This window comes from Phalangium opilio, unplaced genomic scaffold (genome assembly GCF_054372755.1).
Source record: "Phalangium opilio isolate 3A_F unplaced genomic scaffold, DU_Popi_V2 ptg000013l_1, whole genome shotgun sequence".
In the NCBI taxonomy this organism is placed as follows: Eukaryota; Metazoa; Arthropoda; class Arachnida; order Opiliones; family Phalangiidae; genus Phalangium; species Phalangium opilio.
In genome coordinates, this window is record NW_028324148.1 from 6476596 (window position 1) to 6494327 (window position 17732).

The 17732-nt window shown below is 34.8% G+C and overlaps 1 protein-coding gene across 1 annotated transcript; it reads left to right on the top strand.

Annotated features, from left to right (window-relative positions):
- Nucleotides 1–13879: 13879 nt before the first annotated feature.
- On the top strand, nucleotides 13880–15598 carry LOC149708708 (uncharacterized). Its single transcript, XM_089864236.1, has 4 exons — nucleotides 13880–14023; nucleotides 14092–14248; nucleotides 14689–14861; nucleotides 15434–15598. The coding sequence occupies exons 1-4, from the start codon at nucleotides 13880–13882 to the stop codon at nucleotides 15596–15598; spliced, it is 639 nt and encodes a 212-aa protein (XP_089720362.1).
- The last annotated feature ends 2134 nt before the right edge of the window (nucleotides 15599–17732 follow it).

Sequence of the window (17732 nt, forward strand, 5' to 3'; positions counted from 1 at the left end):
AGATTTCCAGTGTAGTCCATGATAGAAACAGTTCCTCGTTAGTGATATTTAAAAGGATTGCAGTTATTAATTTGAACTAAAATACGTTTTAATACTGGAAAAGCTAAGCCCAATAGTGAAATAAAGACACAGCCCACCATTTGTCCGTGTCTATTTACGTGTTTCGTGTTATACGTTTGCTCTACAATGTGTTCCTAATAAATAGCAAGTCGAAGTCATACCAAACTAATTCAATCGCAACTTTTAAAACAGTTCTCACGCACTCAATAATATACCAAAGGCTTTTTGTTAATAAAATTTTTTATCCAAATTTTAATGATTGATTTATAAAACATTTTAAATCGTCGACCCAAAAAGTGGGACCCAATCGAATCGTGGTCGTATAAATGCAGGCGCAAAACCAAATCACCCTAAAGCGACGTTTAAAATGTCAATCATGATGAAAGATAAAATTTCATCCTTCGGTTGCATTTAGTCGGTTTAAACAACGTTTTCTCTTACAGTTCGAAATGAGAAACATTTAAAATAGAGGTGTGCGGTTAACCGTTTCAATCGAATAATTCGATCGAATACCGAACCAAATAATTCGATTCGGTATTCGATAAGCCCATTTTCACTATTCGATACGAATATCGAATACCGAACTGACTATTCGGTTAAAGTTCGACTACCACAGATTTAGGTCCTTGACTAGAGAGACCCACCTTATTTTAAAAAATTTCATCCCAATTTTATTTGTCTCCCATCAAAAACTACCAGCAAGTGCATAGGAAAATTTTAAGAAATGCTTGTCCACCAATGAGGAGAGGTATTTTGAAATTTAGGAGCTTCTAAATGTTCTTCTCCTTGCTTTGTATTGACTATTGGCGAATATTAGGGTTACTACCCGATTAACCGCGAATAGTTGGCGTAGTATTCGCGAATATTAGGGTTAAATATTCGCGGTTACTAGGCTTAACTATTCGCGATTAATCGGGAAGGAAAAAAATTACCAAGGCCCAACTATTCGGTATTCGATTTGGAATAAACTATTCGATTCGGTATTTGATAAGGAAATTTTTTGGTATTCGATAACCGGTTCGATACCCAAAAAGTGGTATTCGCACACCCCTACTTTAAAATAACCCATATCCATACTCGGATATTTATTCTAATACTTTTTATTCGAAAACTTTTAATACCAATAATGAATAATCTGTCTTTCAGAAACAATGCAAATGTAATTTTGGTGAAAAAAACGAAGATAAGTATTTTTTTCAAATAATTGATGTTCTATAATCATGTCTTTAAACTGAAAAAATTTAATATCTGTTACTACGGTCATTCCATTTTGTTCTCTTACCACTTACTTTTTCTAGTCTTTGTCCACTAAGACTTTTATTATTAATAATCAGATATGATGTTATGAAATTTCTTGTATTGATGAAAAGAAGAAAGTACTTACCCTGTCAAGATGGCAGGGCCGAATGATGCTACGTCAGACAGAACTTGTAAGACCACTCCAGCAATTAAGCAAGGTCCAACTGTCCTCAACAAGGGCCAACCGATGGATTTGCTATATTTGGTTGTGTTTCGTTCTTCCGAAAATCTTTTCAAATCCATTTCATCGCCGTCACTCTTGGTCTCAGCTTGGGGCTTCCAGTGTTTTTCGAAAAGGCGAGAGACAGTCAGTGCTCGCTCCGCGTCATTCAAGTCGTACACATCCGATGGCTCCAGATTTTTCTTCCATCCTTTCCAGAGGGCGCTGTAATTTGTTAAAAATACAATGAGCTGTGATGTAATAACTTCTTCAAGTAACAACAATTTAGAAGAACGCAAGAATAGGAAAAGGTTTACCAGGTAAGCCAGGAATGAACCAAGCGTGAACAAAACGATGCATCATCTTCCTTTGACTTCTTAATGTTTGAATTTAAACATATTTAGGATAAAGAATTTTTAATAGAATAATATATCTCACTGCATGTTGAACATTGCCAGGGGCGGGCCAACATTTTCTACTGGAGCGGGGGCGAAATGGCTGCCTAATGTTAAAGTCCCATAGAGCCAAAAGTTGGAGCGGGTTCCTTCGCCCCCGCTGCCCCTGAGGTAGGCGCGCCCCTGAACATTGGACATGGCGCACCCGACCTTACGTTACTACGATACAAGAACGTAGCACAGTTTGAAAGACGTCAGAATTATGAAGCGAGACGGATAGTACTTGAGCCCAGCCCACATAACCCTCATAGAAATTAACATGCGATATAAAGGAGCACAAATATTCCTATTAGCTGTATGCATTTCTGTCCATAAGTATGACGCTAAAACTTTAATGAGAGTTAAATAGATAACGACGAGCAAGAAGGCAAGAGCTAAACAACAAATTGTGAAGTATTACCATTTTGACTTCGATTCCGTACGTAGGTTTTTCGTATTGCGGTGAGTTGTTGCTCAGTGTGTGTAATACCAGGGTAACTACTACTATAGGGTAAATTAGCGACTCAATTACCAACCCAAAAAAGTCATCTTTTTCGTTCTGAAATATTTGACGATTTTATTTTGCCGTAATATTATTATAAAATGGAATAAATTTATTCGCCTACATGTAAATAGTATTTAATGATGGTCGATCTTAGTGTGATGGTTTGCGTTAGTGTTAAGAGGAACCAAAACATTGTAAGGGTTCCGGATAACTCCGTGTCATCACGTTTGCCGTAAATTATGTAGAATAAAGCCAGGATCTGCAACACGCGTGTTCAAAATATTACAACAAAAAGTTACAGATTTTTTAAATTGTCTTACATAAGTTGCAAACTGAAGGACAACCGCCAAATTGTCAACGACTTGAATATCACCGTGGTATATTTGTTTACCAATTTTTAAAAGGCTAATTGCGGCAAGTAACAAAACCAAGAGCTGAAAACACAAAGTAAAAGTAATACCTACTTAGCATCCTGATAAGTCAGATGCACAATGCGTAAAACTTGAGCATTGATGCTCCGTGCTCGTTATGTGTAAAATGACTTACACTTTTCGTAATGGAAAGATGAGAACAACGAAAGCTTTGCCGTGGCGATTTGGCTATGAACGCAGCTTCGAATGGCAGGAACACCCAGAGCATCGCGCATGGCACCCAGACCAGGATGGTCTTTTGAAAACAAGGGGTGAAATCCGGATTATCAGTGTACCAAGTCAAATTGGCGTCCTGCTTTGAATAATGTATACTAACAAAAAGTAAACGCAAATCAGAAACCTGGTAAAGTAAATAATGAACATACCCAAAATGGAGATTCGCAAAAGTATTCCATTTGAAGAAAATTACAGCTAAAATAAATTTGAGGACTAGTTGCTGCGATGTTGTCGAGCTTCTAACTATAGTCTGTCAAACGAAAGAAGAGCCCTGAGAAATTTGTCCAAATTGGTGTCGCCACCATCGACCCCATAGTTCTTTATCAACTTGTTTTGTTTTGTCAATAGTCGTCTGTAATATAGTCTGCTATTATGTCATTAAAATATATTGCAATGCTAGTTCAACAAAGATAAAACTGGTGTCTTGTCGTTAATTTTGTTTTATATTCTATACTACTCGATGATCGTAAAAAACCATGAAACATAAACATATTAAATATATATTGCAAAATGTATTGGTTCTATTGCGATTAAGCCTATCTGTTTATAGCAGACTATATTACAGACGACTATGGACAAAACAAAACAAGTTGATAAAGAACTATGGGGTCGATGGTGGCGACACCAATTCGGACAAATTTCTCAGGGCTCTTCTTTCGTTTGACAGACTATAATGCTTCTACCGTAACGCTGACAGCGTAAAACTGTCAAACCGTACATCGAAAGACCTTTATCGATGTTCGCTCGAAAAATAAAAACAGATGTGCATTTAGATCAAATTCATCTACATTAGATATGAATATAGAAATACCAGACGTCATTATAAACCGTAAATTTTCTCGACGAAAGATTGTCTTTAGTATTAGTAGGAAAAACTACATAATAATCTCATGATGATATGCCGTCTTTGATAACAAAAAATATATTTATTACCCAAACAGTAAAATGTTTATAAAAAATTATCTTTCTCGAGAATTGCCTAATCCTTAGTGAATTGGAGCCTTCATTTAAAATTGAGAAAAGAAACATCACATAACGGAGAAAGAAACAATATCAAGGCTTTATCGAATTAATAAAAAACTGTCATTGAAGAAAAAGACCGGAAAGTGTAAAGGAAAAGTGTAGAAAATTAACTGCCTGAAGCAGAGATATTAAAATTTAACTTTTGAAGACATGATTATAAAACATCAATTATTTTAAAAAAATTCTTATTTTACTTTTTTTCAACAAAATTACTTCATTAAAATATTTTAACAAGAAACATGCCCATCATTTTAAAAATAGTACGCGTTCACATTTTATTTTCTATCAAACTTACAATAAGGTAGAGAATTTGGCCATATAAAGATAATACAAGTTGGGAAACCAAAATAAACCTCTCCGAGCCGAGACGAATTTACTTTCCAAACACAGTTCCGCAAGCCAATGAGGCAAACCGGAAATACATAGTTCTAATCGGCGAGATATTGCCATGATCATTTAGTTTAAAGCGTTTTAATAATTTCCTGCCTATCCACAATAATTCTAATGAGGACCTAATATCTATCACTTAAATGTGTATTTAACTTTCGGCTCAATCTGAACCGTTAAGACCTCCTATAAGAGGACATGAAACAAGGTCAATTATGGTTAAGATCTAGGTTATCTTATCTCATAGACCCAGTCGTTTCAACACGTACGGAGAGATGAAGTATTAACTTCCTTATTATTTAATGAAGCTAAAAGTTACGTTTACACTATATATAAATGTAGTAAAGATGAATTAAAAAGTAAACACCAAATTTTAAATGTTAATATCAAAAGATGTTCTTGGAATATTGAGATGAAACAGAGCTTTATAGCTACACAACTACTAAAAGAATCGTAATGCCGAAAAATATTTAAGTATTTCCATTTAATATTCTGCAAAAAGGAAATGTTATCGTTTTGTAAGAGATCTTTTCACCCTACTCGCTTTATATTAACTTTGATATGCGTGTACTGTTTCGATTCAGATGCAATCTTCATTACTCGTTCTATATTAACTCTCACTTGTGTCAGTACATAGAAATAAGTTTATCTTAAATAATTAATTAAATATAAATGATATTAATTATTTTAATCGCCAGTAAATAACTTTAAAAATAGTTAAATCGTTTAAAATAAAGTTGTTCCTATTTTCTTTCGAAACTTTGCTAATATTGACGTTTAAAGTGAAGGGTACCCCTCTTGCCCGCTTTCTTCAAATTTTGGGGTATATATACGATTCGTTTCCATTATAATAATAGATAAAAACGCATTCGCGTGAACCGATGGTGGAAGCCCTGCCATTGGGAGGCTAGACGTTTCTCGTAACCCTAGCCGATCGCCGCGTATATCTTGAAACCAAACCATGACGAAGGAAAAGAAGCCAGAATGGAATGACTGGCATCCATGTGGAATGGACAAAGATCTGAAGATGGTGGTGCATAGAAGCTGGTGTCAATGTGGAATTGACGAAGAACAGAAGGTTGTGGTGTATAGAAGCTGGTGTCAAGGTGGAATGGACAAAGACCTGAAGATGGTGGTGCATAGAAGCTGGTGTTAATGTGGGATTGACGAAGAACAGAAGATGGTGGTGCTTAGAAGCTGGTGTCAATGTGGGATTGACGAAGAACAGAAGATGCTGGTGCTTACGAGCCAGCAACTACAGGCTAGTGTCCATGTGGAATGGACAAAGACTAGCAGATTGTGGTCCTTAGAAGCCAGTTAGTAAAGACTAGTGTTGGTAGATGAATGGCCAAATTTCCGTGAACCGCGAACGCGTTCCGGAAATCGGGTATTTGTTTGCTCCGATTTGTAAACTGCGAACGCGGTCACGTGGGGTCTGACAGACAGACACACAGACACGGCCGGTGTAATACCTCTCCGTGACATACGTCACTCGGAGAGGTAAAAATGGACAGAAAATCGTTGAGAGCTGATAAATAAAACCGCATGAAAACTTAACAATACCTATTCTTCAATTGTAAAGTTTTCTAAGCATTAAATATTAACGTTCTGCATAGCTCTCAAAGATAACGATCAATCTACAGATCTTTCCGACACTGATAACTAAATCACAATGAAAAGGTCTATGTTATTTTCCGCTTCGCAATATTTACAATTTTAAAATATAAAAATTTAAACTCTTCAAGAGAAATCTTTTCAGATACCCCAGTATTTGTATATCCAAATACCATGAGTTAATAATATGTTAGCTCCATGTTATTAAAGCGTCCGGTCCCGAACTTGTACCGACGTTCCGTACCGATTACTTAACCGCTCGTCCGCGCTCAGTCAGACCGAAAGACGAGAGTGTGAATAAAACTGCTGTTGCTAAGACCACAGACTAAAAATATTAGAGACTGACATCTGTCCCTCCCTGTATTTCCAACGTGAATTGAAGTCTCGTCGCTCAAAATTGTAAAATTGTTGTTTTTTATTCATTATGCAGACTCTTTGAATCATTATTCAGACCCTTTGAATGATAATTCAGAGCTTTTGGATCATTATTCAGTCCCTTTGGATCATTATTCAAACCCTTTGAATCATTATTCAGGCCCTTTGGCTCATTATTCAGACCCTTTGGATCATTATTGAGACCCTTTGGATCATTATTGAGACCCTTTGAATCATTGTTCAGACCCTTTGAAACATTTTTAGTCATTACGCGTTCTTATTTAGACTAGAATCGATAACAAATTGAGAAACCAAAATAATAGCTCTCAGTGTCGAGAGAAGGTCGACCTTCAAACTCTTTTACCTTAATATGAAATTATGGCTCTTAATTGACAAGCAAATGCCACACTAACACAATGTGCTCAAAAAGAATGGATTGTTCGTCTTTACAATCCGACTACGATCAGACCTTCGGCATCCACGATCTAGCTGAAGTCATGACACGTAGTTCTACATATAAACTTACCTATTAAATTCAACAGTGGATTTTTTATATTTTATAGTAAGAAAATAATAAATAGTTCCCTATAAGACGAAATGAACATATTTTTCCACATTTCTCTAGTCCAGCATGCTTTTTGTGGATCCCTTAGGCGGCGGCGGTCTTGCCCCATTTTACTCGTAGGTAAATTTTAGCCAATAATGAAATTGGTCTTCTCAGCGAGCTGATGATCGTTTAATAGCCCTAACTTAAAGAGACATTGTGGCCGCAGAAGCTTACCAACACAAATCATGCTACAAAGATTACACCCGCAAAATCAGTCCTTCAACCATGAAGTCAGGCTGTGAACTAATAGACGCGTACAGTGTTGCTGAAAAAACTGCTATCTCTGCATTGCTTTACGAATTACGTCACCAAATATTTCCTTATTTCATCTAAATTCGATGCCAGTGTCACTAACTGGTCCAGAAATATAAGAGTCCACCATGAAACATCTCCGTCGAAATATTGAATCCGAATTCGGTGATTTCGTACAATTTTTCGACGTTAATGGCAGAGTTAAGACAATATAGCCTGTCTCTGGACTCACTATTGCAATCTTAATGGAATTTAAAACTTAGTTATGAAGAACGTCAAGAAGAGAAAAATTCCAAGCCCCGCCAGGCTGTATTTTACTATGAGATGATTTAAAAAGTACTGTTCAGGATCAGCCACCTCAACCTCTAGCGCTCTGTTCAACGTACTTAAACATACACTCGAGCCTTTCAAAGTGGAAAAACACAAAATTTAAGACTTTTAATTTCCCATATAAACCACCCGTAGTTACAATAAAAATATACTGTTGTATAAGTTGAATGTTGCTTTTGGGGTTGGTATTGTGACAGTATTTACTAAAATCCTAATAAAGCCTTAAACAACCACGCAATGCATATATCATACAAAAACTGTAGTGCCGCCAGGTTGCATAAATTCTCCACATATTACTAAATTAATGTGAGAAGGTAAGTAATAGCCTAAAATACAGCTAGTTTAGTGTAGATATCATATATGGAGTTGAATATTTTGCAAGTGTTAATGTTTTCCATTAATAAAAGAAAACCTTGTATCTTTGGCAGGTCAAAATCCCTTTTTTGGTGATTTTCTGTAACAATGTGAAACACTAGTGTACATAAATTATAGAACTGTCTAAAATCTACCATTTGAGGTATAAAACATGGCAATACGATTAGTAGTTCATTAGATACTGCCAATCTAAATTTACCTTAAGCCGCCATTTTGAAACCGGCGCCATCTTGAATAGCTGTGTAACACGGTTTCGTAAACCTTAAGCAGCCATATTTCTGAAAATTACATTCCTTTTTAGTCCCTAGAGTTGGTACTCGAAACTTTATTATTGTTACTTCTTTTCAATATCTGGCCTTCTCTTCCATAGAAGTGGCTGTTAGTGATTTTTCATTGTTATTATGGAAATTATTGACAAATCGACGATTTGAAACCAGTTCTAGTAAATAATGTTGCTTTTGTCTCACTAATGGACTGTAGAGGCTGAGAATTTTACCTTATGTCTAAATCTAAAAGTAGCGTCAAATAACGCTAGCCTTACCTAGAAAACAACAGGTTTGATATGTTTTTCGGTCGATTGGCTTACCTGTTCAATGGGAAGCTATCATATTGTTCTACAAATAGTAATGAGAGTGTGGTTTTTCGTGCTTTGCTATATTACAGATTCATACGTTATCAATCCTTTCCATAAGCGACTTGGTTTATCTTGGGGATCCGCCAAATATTTTTGATATGTATGTAAATGAGTAAATTTTAAACAGATTCTTATAGCGTCGAAAAGCTATCAAGAATTTTCTATAATTCAACTTTTGAAAGTATTATATTATAAAATACCTAGTTTTGGAGTTATTTCAATGAGCAACTGAGTTTACAAAATGGATATAAAAAACATAACAGTACTTGCCGTAAGTATTCAGTCTTCCTGGTAGAAGCAGTACTGTACCAAATATAGGCTGTATAATTGAGGGAATGAAGGGCCGAAATTTATTTTATTCTTCGTGAAAAGCAAATTGGTCCGGCTGTATCAGGATATTTATATGGGGTGTTTTAAAGGTTTTTTCATAAGTGTGACTATAACAATATCATGCTGAGGCGTTGTCATAAGTTTAAGCATGGTTTTCACTTGACTGAAAAAAAAACTACTTCGCAGATGGACGTCAAACGTCAGAATGTTTTTTACGTTGTCGCCCAGCGTTATTGCGTTTTCACTTAGCGTAGTTCCCGCAAATAATATAACCAAGGCGTAACAGATAAATTGAACACTGCACCAATTGCGGCCCATTTATTGTCTTTGTAATCTTTGTGTCCAATATCATAAAGATCTCGATAGTTACCGCAAATAATATAACCAAGGCGTAACAGATAAATTTAACACTGCACCAATTGCGGCCCATTTATTGTCTTTGTAATCTTTGTGTCCAATATCATAAAGATCTCGATAGTTACTAACCTCTTCGGTAAAACTTTCAGCTTTGAACTTCGGCATTCTCATGGATTTGTACTAGTAACAGACTGAATTTTTTTAAACACAAAAATTTACAGTTAGGTTTGAGTATTCGGCCCTATAAGAATAAAAATGGGCAGAAAATCGTTGATAGCACACAAAATAAAATGCAATCCTTTGACAGAAGTCAAAGAATTGTACACAAACAAATATCATACTCTTGTGCAAAACGAAATGGCGTAGACTTATGCACAATCATTGGTCATAGAAAATATTGCATAAACCTGTACTCAAAACTTTTCCATAGACCAGTGCTTAAAAATATTCCATAGACCTCTGCTTAGAAAGATTCCATAGAACTGTGCTTGGAAAGATTCCATAGACCTGTGCTTGAAAAGATTCCATAGACATGTACACAAAAGGGTTCCATGCACCTCTCACAAAAAAAAGATTAAACAGAGCTATGCACAAAAATATTTCATACCCCTTTGCACGAAGATATTCCTTAGACTTGTGCACAGACAGATTCCGTAGGTCTGCGCACGAAGATTCCATAGACCTGCATGCAGGAATATTCCATAAATCTGTGCACGTGAAGATTTCTTACCCTTTTGCGGAAAAATGTTCCGTGGGCCTGTGGACGAAAAGATTCCAAAGACCTGTGCACATAAAGATTTCGTACCCATTTGCACAAAAATACTTCGAAGTTCTGTGCACAAACAGATGCCATAGAATTGTACACAATCTAGTTTAATTACCATTAATCAGCAATCTAGTTTAATTACCATTAATCAGCAATCTAGTTTAATTACCATTAATCAGCAATCTAGTTTAATTACCATTAATCAGCAATCTAGTTTAATTACCATTATTCAGCCATCTATTTTAATTACCATTAATCAGATTTCTAGTTTAATTACCAATAATTAGCAATCTAGTTTAATTATTTTTAATTTTTAATCAAGTTTTCTATATCTAGTCGTTAAACTAGTTTATTTATATTTAATCGTTAGTCTTGTTTAATTAACTTAAATTGGTAAACTAGATTAATTAATTTTAATTTAATCGTTAGTCTTGTTTAATTAACTTGAATTGGTAAACTAGATTAATTAATTTTAATTTAATCGTTAGTCTTGCTTAATTAACTTGAATTGGTAAACTAGATTAATTAATTTTAATTAAATTGGTAAACTATTTTAATTAATTTTAATTAAATTGGTAAACTAGATTAATTAATTTTAATTAAATTGGTAAACTAGATTAATTAATTTCAATTAAATTGGTAAACTAGATTAATTAATTTTAATTAAATTGGTAAACTAGATTAATTAATTTTAATTAAATTGGTAAACTAGATTAATTAATTTTAAAATGTCAATTAAGCTAGCTAATTGCTCTAACAATTTGACTATAACCGCGGTAAAACGATGTCCAAGAGTGGCTTTCTACACTACTTAACCCATGCTAAAAAGTCTTAAGCTCCACAGTTTGAGGGTAAACCACTAAGCCAGAGCATGTAATTAAAATTATGAAAAACGATACTTTAACTTAATTTTCCTTAATGAAAAAATAGGCCCCAAATATGAATATCGTTCTTTCATTTAAGACCATTTTCAAATTTATTAACGTATAGTGATTTTTGTAAGGTCATAGACAAAATGGGTAAGTTTGAAAATTTTCCCATGTTATTTCTATGGAGATTTTCCAGTTTTTCGTCAAATCCGTCAAAATCTGTGATTAATTTTATGGAAATGAAAACCACCCTTAATTAATAAAATAAACTATTAGAAGGATCTTCTTGAGGTTTTTACCACGCATTAAGGGCCCGGATTTTAGTTTAGTGGAATTTTTTCAAAACCATAGGCCTAAGCATAGTGCGAAAAAAGTTAAATCCAATAAAAAACTTATACATTAGAGCCGTCATCAGGGAGAGGCTTGCTTTTAATTGAAAACTCCTTATGTGTTTACTCTTTCCAAAAAATATTAAACACCTTATTCCTGAGACTTTTTTGGGGTTTTATTTAACATTTCCTGTCTGTCTGTTAAAATAGTGGCTGCATCGCTGCTGTAAGACAAGTAATAAAGACGCTAAACTTAAACTATATAATTCTGATACATTTTCAGGAACATAACATGGGAGAAAAGTTCGCTAATTTGCGAATAATGCAACTCATACAAAAATTGAAAGATTTATATTGGTATGTAGCCCGTTGTATATCGTTCAAAGCAAAAGTTTAGCTTGGCATAGCAATCTTATAGCGTGAATATCTTAATACGGACCTTAATATTATAGTCAACTATGCTGAATATTTGAGATAGAGCAAATTTAAATTGATATTTCGTATTAGAAATTTATGAGAACAGTTTCAGACACACTTTTCACTAAATGAAAGTATTGGATCTTCTTTCTTCATCTACATCATGGAGAAAGGGTGGAGAGTTGAAATCTTGAGCCGAGTTCTGCCCCGACCCGTGAAATAATTTCCCACCAAAGCGGGTGGATGGGGTGGGTTGAAATAGTAGGGGTAGCATCATCCACATCGTGGTAAACACACGTGACCTAGTTAGCTGGCACTGTCTGTGGCACAATGGACGAAGCAATACTAAAGGACCGATGGCAGCGCACAGAGCCCCATACTGTTCTTATCTAGTTATAAAAATTTTCTGTAGAAATTTTGAAAGTGGTCATTTGTTACAGGGTTACCGTCGTCGACGAGTGGACTTGTAAAGATCCGGTTTGTAATGATTGTTATACATTTAAGAAAGAAAAATACGTTGTTTGCTTTAAAACTTGAAGCCTTCCGTGTATGAAAACGCAGTTTTTAATATACAAACTATTGGGTTAATTCTTAAATTAAATGGTTTCTAAAACGCTCTTGTAGCGTAAGCTTCTTCTTGGCAATTGAGCTCGAGGTTTTACTGTTCATATTTTTACAGGCTCAAGCACAATCTTCAAGCATTTTATTCGCGTGCTTTTAAAAGTATTTGCAGGAAAAGATGGGACTAGTGCCATAGAATAGTTTTAATTCTAATTTTTGTTTGTGAAATAATGGTTCAGTGCAAGGGGTAGCGAATAAAAATTAACAAGAACTTCTATAAAAAGGCTGAGGAAAAAATAAATTTCCCCCTTTCGGTCCTACCCCACTTGGCCTCTTTCAATATCCTAAGCCGAGGTCAACAAAGGGCGGAGAAAGAACCCCAAAAATAAGGAGCGGTCTAGTATGGTGGTCCTAATCCAAGCTCACGAGCATTGCATTAAGAATAAACTCTACACAAATGTTTGTAGTTTTACAAACTCTCTATGAATATTAAAGACACATTTATATCACGTTCGCCCAATCAACCTTTAGAAGTTTATCACTAAATTCCAATTAATAACTTATTCCTAAAGGAAATAAATCTAAAGAAAATAATCAAATTATCCAAAAAATTAAACATACTTTTTACAAATAAGACACAATTTAAATACTAACTCTATAAGGCAACTTTCCAGCCTTTTCATAATTTATGATTTCCATTTCCAAACAGTACGAAAAGAATATAAGGCTTAACGCTAGCCTAAAAAAATCTCTGGCGCCCGAGCGATCGATTCAAAATTCGCACCAAATGGGAACGGAGGCTCAGGCGAATAAATTATCGCCAAGAAATTTCGCCTAGCGAAAAATTATTTCACCTACTTTTATTCGTAGCCATGTACAAAAATACAAGAGAAACCATTTTATAGCCCTCCCATTCAAAACACTACCAAAGTGTGAAAAAACTGATACTTCAGAAACTAATTACAAATGCAGTTTCATTAATTTTCTTACTGAACCAACTTAATGTAGGTTTGGGAGGCTTGTTTCTAGTTTTAGGGCTTTACCGCGGGGAATGAGACCAGGGCCGGTGATAACCACAGGACACTGGACATTGTCCAATATAATTTTATAATGTCCCATGATTTTTTTAAAAGTTAAGGGGGTAACTGGACATTTTGACCAATAAATTTTCCGAAGTTTTGATAGCGTCTATGAAGATGCGACACTATATATGCACACGCCAGTGGACAATGTCCAATAAATTTTCCAGTCAAATAGGGGGTCACTGGACACATGTCCTGTAAGAAATTTTTCTTATTTCCGGCCCTGGATGAGACTAGTCTAAGGAGTATTTTCACTTAGCTTAGCAGACCACAACACTAAAGGAAGTCGTAGAATACAGCACTTAAAAAACCATAGTAAAGTGTGAACCGAGGCTGTTGAAAATTTCAAATTGATTTGAATTGGTAACAGAGAGGTTTCAAAACTAGTTGGGAAAACAAGCTCTGAACCGATTCCGGTGGAAGTGTGAACATAGATTAAGAGTAATTTTTTTAGTGTTGTATCAGGATGCGTCCAGCGTCTTTACATTTGGTTATGAAAGGAAACAGGACAGAAACTCCATCAATCTACAGTACAGTGTCACGATATTTAGTAACCATTAATCCACCATGGGTTAATGCCTCAGAATCTTTAATGTTGATCGATACTTCGGTAAGTAAAATGGTTTTATTACTACAATTGAACTAAATGATATAAAATGAATTATTCACAATTTTTAGTCAGCTATTTGTTTTCTCTTGCTTCTGTTTGTGATTTCTAATTTGGATTATTTATCTGTGAAAAGTCGTCATCCGAAGGAATGTTCAAACTGGTCAAATTATCTATCCGCAATATACAAAAATGTCTGGAATTTATTGGCTTCTCTATTATACGAACGTAAGTAACAAGATTTTAATTTTATCTTAATGGTAGTTTGGATTGACGAACTTATATTGTTTATTGTAAATTTATAAGTTAAACTTCGGACACTGAATCCATTTTGCCATTTACCTGAACCACGGAGTAACAAATTATAAGCAGTGCAAGGGTAGAATTTGAGGGTTTTAAATAATTTTAACTTTTCCACTTCCGATGGCTTGAAGTTAAAACTGCTTTTTTCTCCGTGATTGACTAATCTGTAAATTACAAACCTGTTGAAAATAGCAAAATTCCTACTATAAAAGAATGAATTTTAATCACTGTAGTGAAATTAGTATGCGATAGAGACGGTCCCTATTTTCAAATGCTTTGCTAAAGGCTATTCCTTCCACTCCCTGTATGAAAAATTTTCCCTACCTGATTCAAGAGAGATAATGAAACGTTAATCTTAATTACAGAGCTTCCAGTTAATTTGAAGATTTTGTCTAGACGAATAATGCAATACTTTTGGCTTCTGGGAATAACTCTGCTTTGCATCGAGATCATTGGCACCTTCAAGGGAAAGCTCACCTTTAAAAAATACCTGGTGGTCATGAGTCACGATAATTTGGATTTTTTTCAAAACAAATATGTGTGTGAAATTTTCAAAATATTATCTTTACAGAAGAAAAGCTTCCTCTTCCAAAAAATCCCTCTTTCTTATAATCCTTGCTCAAAAACCGATCAAATAAGCAAATTTTACGGCTAAGATATAAATAGTTTTTCTGTTTCCTGAATTTGAAATTTTGTTACAACATTTAAATGTACAAAGTGATACTATACAAGGACAAACCAAGCTTCTTTAATGTATGGTGCAAGGGAGTATGAAGCTCGAAGTTTCGTGTGAATCACCTAATTACCCATTTTAGGGGAAAGTGCCACTTGTTAGTGTAATAAACAAAAGGAGATAGTTCTGACACATGCGCTTTTTCCAGAAATGCCCCTCACCTCGAATCGTTGCAATTAATAATTTGTCTTTAAAACTAATAAAGCATTGAAACTTTAACCCTAAATTTCAATAAATATCCCTTTTAAAGTTATAACAAAAGAGCTTTATGACCATGCAATAAGGAACTCTGGGAAATAAGGAAATACACGGAAAATATTTTAATGCATTAAAAAATATTCTAAAATACGTCTTAAATCGCTTTTGTATTTCTTTAGGGCAAGGAGGTTTACACTGAAATTATGACTTTGGCTACTATCAGCTCGAATTTCATTACGTCTAACTTTTACATTGCGAAACAACCTGTATCCACTTCACTGATGTACGTTGATATTGCCAAGCACTGTCACGAAGACATTTTTAAAACAGTTCAAATGACGTAAGAATTAATGAAGTTAATTAGTGGTATGCTTGTGGGAGATACTTAGAAAACTAATCTAAAAATTTTAAATCATGAACATTAGATTGGAATACCACGCTGGCTACATAGTAGTTAAGTCTATTTGAGATAAGTTCTAAATATTCAGGGGTTATCTTTATAGATTAAGCAGTGTTATACCTCAAGAAAAATACCGTCTCTCTCAAAATAAGGGTTGCAGCGAGTTGCAAGAGAAAGCAGGAAAATTTATTGTTCTCTAGGATATAACAGAGTGATATTATATAACTAATCTTTCACTTTCTTACAAACTACTGTTGGTAGAGCGGTGTTTGAACTAGATGGATTTACAGTTCGAATAACATAACCACAAATGACTCGTGATTTATTCATTTACAGAACAATACGGTTATTTGAAGCGTCAAGGGGAGAAGACTATGACTACTTGGGTCCGAACCGTATTCATCCAATGAAACTCAACGATCGATTTGCCTTTTCCAATTTTGAGCTAACTGACGTAGCGGTGACCTTAAAAATATACGGCTGTGGAATTGTCATGGCCTCGCTATGCGCAGCAATAGAAATAATACTGTTCTTTATCGGAGTCACAAAATAAATCTGCAACAATGTTTCGTTCATCACTAAATTTACCAATAACAAAGAGAATTTGTAAAGATGATAGTCTTAATAAAATTGCATATAAATAATTTTGCTCGCTAAAAACAAAATAGTGTTAAATCCATTTTCCTAATTTAAAAATTTATTTAAATGGACTTTTATAGATGCAATTTAAAACCATGTATCGATGAAATTGTAACGTGGCTCACGGCCTTATCCTATCCTGTGGGTCAGTTTTTACCTCTCCGAGTGACGGATGTAACGGAGAGGTTATAACTTCGACGTGCCTGTCTGTTGTTACACCCCAGGCGATCGCGTTCGCCGTTTACAAATTGGAGTAAACGTATTCTCAAATTACGGACCACATTCACAGTTCCCGGAAATTTTGAAAATTGTATACCTCTTACACTAGCCATTATTCCATTGTCTGTCCAACAGCACCATCTTATGGGCTTTGTCCGTCCCACACAGACACAGTCTTTCCTGACTTCCTACTAAACTCCACCATATTCTGGTTTTGTCCATCCCACTTGGACACCAGTCTGTACTTACTGGCTTCTATTCACAACCAATTTCCGGTTTTTGTCCATCCCACTTGGACACAAGAGTCTACTTACTGGCTTTTAAACACCATCATCTGCTCCTTGTCCATCCCACATGAACACCGGTCTGTACTTACTGGCTTCTAAACACCACAATCATCTACTCTTTGTACATCCCACATGGACACCAGTCTGTACATATTCGTAAAGTTCATTAAAATATTTTTTAAATTAAACCCTAAAAACCATGTGAAGGAAAATTCCCAAATATAATAAAGGATATAGGCACAATCTTTCCTTCACACAAAATATCTTGCATACCTTTCAATAACACCTTCTATATAGGGCAGTGTACGTATTTCTATGCTACTCACAAGTAATCCACTTGTTCAAGAACGTTGCGAGGAAGTCGTTTGTTGAAATAAAAATGTATCCATGTGCTTTCATAAATCTCTTTACCATAGTATACTTTTCGATTTAGTTTATCGATTTCACCTACGACATTGACCCGCAGCAGGTTGAAAGTTATGGTTGGGTATAATCATCGAAGTAAATTCCGTTCTGATTCATTTTAGTTGAGAGCCGGGAATATTCCATGTTTCTCTTTTCATTTAAAGAAAAATCGACATATTATATTGCAGCACTTAAACTGCCAAAAGTGTAAGGTTTGTCTAAATAGTGCTTTTACACTTTTAACGTTCTGTGCAGAATCATAAAATTGTGAAAAATGATGGGCTACATTAAATGTTATGTCCCATAAACAGCCAACAAATGAAAGAAATGGTGAAAAAAGTAAGATAAGAATTTTTTATAATAATTGATGTTTAATAATTATGTCTTCAAAAATGAAAATTTGAATATCTGTTACTTCAGGCAGTTAATTTTCTACACTTATCTTTTAAACTTTCCGGTCTTTGTCTACAATGACAGTTTTTATTAATATCTGTTACTTCAGTCTTCATAAGTTCCCTCCCGTGATTG

Bases quoted from the DNA above. Each gene is read 5' to 3' on its own strand.
- LOC149708708 (XM_089864236.1), top strand. From the start codon at position 13,880: ATGCGTCCAGCGTCTTTACATTTGGTTATGAAAGGAAACAGGACAGAA. The intron at 14,249-14,688 runs GTAAGTAACAAG...TCTTAATTACAG, and splicing joins GGCTTCTCTATTATACGAAC to AGCTTCCAGTTAATTTGAAG. The intron at 14,862-15,433 runs GTGTGTGAAATT...GTATTTCTTTAG, and splicing joins ATTTTTTTCAAAACAAATAT to GGCAAGGAGGTTTACACTGA.